General features: G+C 53.4%; 1 protein-coding gene across 1 annotated transcript in view; it reads right to left on the bottom strand.

Moving 5' to 3' along the window:
• GMEB2 (glucocorticoid modulatory element binding protein 2) overlaps positions 1 to 4,510 on the bottom strand; it is an 11,492-nt gene extending 6,982 nt beyond the window's left edge. The window contains 3 exon segments of the mRNA XM_010013065.1: positions 685 to 707; positions 709 to 771; positions 4,380 to 4,510. Coding sequence (XP_010011367.1) covers positions 685 to 707; positions 709 to 771; positions 4,380 to 4,510 — 217 coding nt within the window.
• Positions 4,511 to 4,738: the final 228 nt, after the last annotated feature.

Raw genomic sequence — 4,738 nt, 5'->3', positions numbered from 1 at the left:
GGTTCAGCACCCCAAGGCACATATATAATAAAGCAGTTTTAAAGCTCAGGATTAAAAACCACACATGTAGTCAGGGCATGGTGGGGTGTGATGGGGTTTGTGGCCACCACTTACTTGCACTTGGCTACTAAAGCATCCAATCACCCAAATTTCCCAGGCAAAACAGCCCAGGCAGATATTGCTGCAGCTGAGTGTGCGAAATGTGAGAAATCAGTGGTCAGGGCTGGAAAATCAACATCAATTCTTGAAAAAAACCAAAAGAAATCGGGTGTTTGGGCAATTACAAAGTCACCCTTGGTTTTAAACTGGCTTTAAGTCAACTCCAGCCCAGCTGGTCATAACCTTTGATCACTAAATTCACTTTCACTGGTAAGCAAAGCCAGTGAGTTTGCTGCAAAGCTGAGATCCCCATCATGAACTAGATGGGCAGGAGCCAGTGGCAACAGCCAGGCTCAGGGACTCATCCTGCACCAGGAGAGGGCAGCAGCAGCCCAGCCAGCAGCTGCCAGCTCCTGCACCCAGCGCCTGCACCTCTTGGGCTTCCCTGGGTGCTGGAGAGAGCATCCCTGGTACCCCAGGAGAGCATCCCCGGCAGCTGGACCCTCCCAGCACAGGGTTGTGCCACGCTGGGGTGGTGGAGCTGGCACAGCTCAACTGAGGGGCTACATCAGGGGCTGCACCTACCTAGGACCGCTTCCTTCAGTTGTAAAGGCAGCAGCAGCTGCAGCAGCTGCATTTTCGGTCTCCAGCGTGTCTTCATTTATGTCGCCGCTGGTAGGAGAGTCAGAGAAGCAGAGTTAAGCCACGTGGACAAGCCACCCCCCGCCTCAATGCCCCATGGAGACACTGCTCCAAGCCACTCGCACTGCGTTTTCCCACAAGAGCTTGAAGTCAGCTCTGGTTTTGAGAGGATCAGCTCCATTCTTCCACACGGAGATGAAGAGCCCCGCAGCAGGACCGCAGCCATCAGCCCGGCTGGCTCTGCCTCGCCTCCCTTTCAATCCCAGCGCCAGTGAGCTGCCTCCAGTGCAGCCCGTGCTGGGGAGCTGGCGTGGAGGGATGCTGTCAGCACGGCCCCTCACTCAGAAGTCGCTGCCAGCCTCTGGCAGCTTTGCTTGAGAAGCTTTCCCCAGGACAAACATGTGTGAAACATGCCTGGGCCATGGACTGCCTGAATCCCCTGGTACATGGGATGCTCTCAGAGCAGAACCTCAAAGAGCTGCAAACGCACTACAAAGGAGCTTGACAAACCCTAACAGCAGATCCAAGAGCAGAGGTAACAATGGGAGCAACAGACCCTCACGATCCAACCTCTGAGCCTTTTTCAACTCAGTATACCCATGATAGTAACTAACAGCTGGCTATTAGAGCTGGGCTTGTCCAGCCTGGAGAAGGGAAGGCTCTGGAGAGACATTAGAGCAGATTCCAGTGCCTAAAAGAGCTGCAAGAAACCTGGAGAGGGGCTTTGGACAAGGGCCTGTAGGGACAGGACAAGGGGAATGGCTTTAACCTGCCAGAGGGGAGATTGAGATGAGCTCTTGGGCAGAAGCTCTTCCCTGTGAGGGTGCAGAGGTGCTGGCACAGGGTGCCCAGAGAAGCTGTGGCTGCCCCATCCCTGGCAGTGTTCAAGGGCAGGTTGGACACAGGGGCTTGGAGCAACCTGCTCCAGTGGAAGGTGTCCCATGCTGTTACCCATAAGATCTGACCTGTGCATCACAGCCAGCTCTCAGCATGGACCGTTCCTAATGGGTTTTAAGATGTGTGTTTGGTTTTGTTATGGAAGATGTCGAACTACTGTAGCAAGCTTGTCTTGCGGGGGTGGGGAAGAAAAAACAGTTAACTCTTCACATACTTCAGCATGTAAACTTCCTAAGGAAGGCTGTAAGGAGAAAACAAACCTGCAATCTACCCTGGTTTGGTACCAGCTGAATTAAAAGATTGGACCTAGTGACTCACTGACAACCACACTCCCCACCCGCGGTGCCACAGGGACAAGCAAATTCAGGAGCAACTGGTTTTTCCATCCTGGCCTCCTAACACACAACTCGGGTGGAACCGCAGGTTCAAAACACCCTTCCCTTGCCAGCTGCGGGGCAGGTACGTGGTGAGGAGCAGCACCAAGATAAGGGCAGTGGTGTGGGCAGCGCCCAGCCTCCTCAGCTGAGTAACTCAGGAGATGCTGCTTCAGAGAAGGAGAGCTGAAGGAAGGCAGCCCCAGTTGTGGAGGAAAGGCCCAGTGGGATGTCACACTGCTCCTGCCCAACCACACAGACCCTGGAGAGGGAAAGGTGATGGGCAATACAAAAGGATTTGAAAAGGTGAACTCAAAGCTAATGCATTTGCACGTGGGTGAGCGCTAGAGGTGGCAATTTGGCGTGAGAAGAAGGGAAAAATTGTAACCTGGGTTTTCTTCATCAGTTTGTTGCTTGGTTCTTGCATTTCCCCAGATGCATTTGGAGAAAAGCCAGCAATTCCACTTCAGCAGGGTGCCAAGAGGCAGCAGCCACATCAGACATGCAAAGCCCAGCACTCCCCAACTCTGATCTGCCACCAGATCAAACACCTCCACTTATCCAGAAGAAACACACCAGCAGAAAGTCAGCACCCGAAATAGAGCTTCTTCCTCCAGGACTCCATCACATTCACACCGCTCCAAAAAATGACCAAAAGGCATGATTTGACTGGGATAAATAACCCAGCCCACATGTGCCACCCCATCCTCCAGAGAGAAACAAGCTTCAACAGCTTGTATGAAAAGCAGTCTGTGTCTGCCATGGAGATGTAATTGGGTGGGGAAAAGAAAACCACAAAAGAAGGGTGAGTTTCTCCACCTGCTTCCCCCATCCCATTCCAGAGGGACAGATTGAAGCAGATGGAAAAGCAGGAGAAGACTCAAACACCTCCCAAGCCCCAGCGGTGCATCCCCCCAAGCCGGCCCTGCCTTCGCCGGTTGCCATGACGAAGCCAGGGGAGGATGGCTCTCTTCTTCCTCCCCGGGAGGATCCATCAGCCAGATGGAAGAGCAGAAAGTGTGTGCTGATAAAGCAGCGGGCTTGTCTCCTATCTCCTCCGCTCCTGCCTCGCCTGGAATCTTGAGAGAGAAAACAAAGTCTCCAGCAGAAGCCTGCACTGTGAATGCTGATCAGGAACACAAGCACCCTGCTCAGAGCCTCAAGGACAGATCCCTTCCAATTGCAGATGAAAGAGAAAAGCTTCTTGCTGGTTGTTACTCTTTTCCCATTCCCCTCTGCCTTTTCCAGTCAGTCTTAAGAACACACGAACTAATTAAGCTCCTCACCACTGGTTGCATAATCTCTTTTTTTAAAATAGCAAAGCCATACCCAAAGGAGCACTGGAAAGAAGGAGGCAGCAACCCCCAAGCTGGGGTTGGTTTCTAAGTACCACACCAGACAAGTTGAAAGCCCACTTCCCATGTGAGCAACGACCGAGCCAAAGCCGAGGAATCCCAGCCTGTGCTTGCAGCCACTTTTCTTATGGCAGCTGGGGCTGCAGAGGGCAACCAGAGGGAGAGGGAGGCAGTGCTGCTGTGCAAGGCTATGGAGAGGCCATGGGTGGCTCCTGCTGCCCCCCACCAGCCCCACAGCCCTGCTTGGTGAGGGGAGCCCCAGCACAGTAGGACTTGGGCACGTTTTGTTCTATAAGCCCAAGATGCCCATCAGCCTGCTACTGTCCTGGAGCATGGGGGAGCAAGGAGCCTGCCCACCAGCCCTTCTCCAGAGAGATGCATGGAAAAAGCCCAGGGAATCTCCTAGTGCCTGCTAAGATATGCTCTGCTCTGCTGCAACTAAATAAAACTCATCCTCTCTTCACTGTGTAGAGCTGTCCTGCTCCCAGCCATCCAGGGGACATCCAGGAGAGGATGAGAAAAGGTTTCCAAAGAAAAACAGGAGGGGAAATAAGAGAGAAAGGAAACCAAACTGATTGAGCCAGCCTCAGAGGGGATCGGAGAGAAAGGAAACCAAACTGCTTGAGCCAGTCTCTGTGTTCCTGGACAACACTGCACTGCTGCACATGGGTCTGCAAAGGCTCAGAGCCACATCAAAACCAGAAACCATTCTGCATCCAAACAAAGCCACATCCCAAGTTTCACATCTGGCTGCCTCTCCACCAAGGGAGCTAAGGAAGCTCCTGTGGGGCAGAAAGCAAGGAGCGGAGCCTTTCATCCCTACCATCCCAGCGGTGTCAATGAAGACCTAACAAGGAATCAGAGACTGCCCAGGCATCACTGAGCTCCCCGCTGCGAGAAGTGATGCAGGAGTAAGGAGCAGGGGATTAAATACACTCAGCCCAGCTCAGTACAACCAGGGTGGGAGGTTTCCCAGCACATCACCCTGGTGAACATCAGTTGTGTCTCTTACCCGTGCTGGGACAGGTTGGTGGTGACCAGCACCGTCTTCACCTCCTCCACACCGCTTCCATCCACCGCACCGTCGGGTGTTGTCACCACCACCACCTCCTCCATGTGAACACTGACGTCCGGAGTTGCCATCACGAGGTCTCTGCCTGCGGAAACACGAAGGGAAGCCCCACTTCAACAGGTCTCCTGCTAAAATCAGTCATGAAAAACCATCAGTGTGGTGGGAGCAAGGAGAGAGTGGGCTGCAGGGAATCTGTGCTCTGAAAGAGAAGGGATTAGCAAATCCCCAACTGCTCCATCCCAAGAGGAGGGATGAGGGGAGGCTTGTAATCCAGCACACACTGGTGAGGGGCAAAGCGT

The sequence above is a fragment of the Nestor notabilis genome, unplaced genomic scaffold (genome assembly GCF_000696875.1).
Source record: "Nestor notabilis isolate BGI_N333 unplaced genomic scaffold, ASM69687v1 scaffold18874, whole genome shotgun sequence".
In the NCBI taxonomy this organism is placed as follows: domain Eukaryota; kingdom Metazoa; phylum Chordata; class Aves; order Psittaciformes; family Psittacidae; genus Nestor; species Nestor notabilis.
Note: the sequence above shows the minus strand (reverse complement) of the source record. Positions and strands in the feature narration are given on the sequence as shown.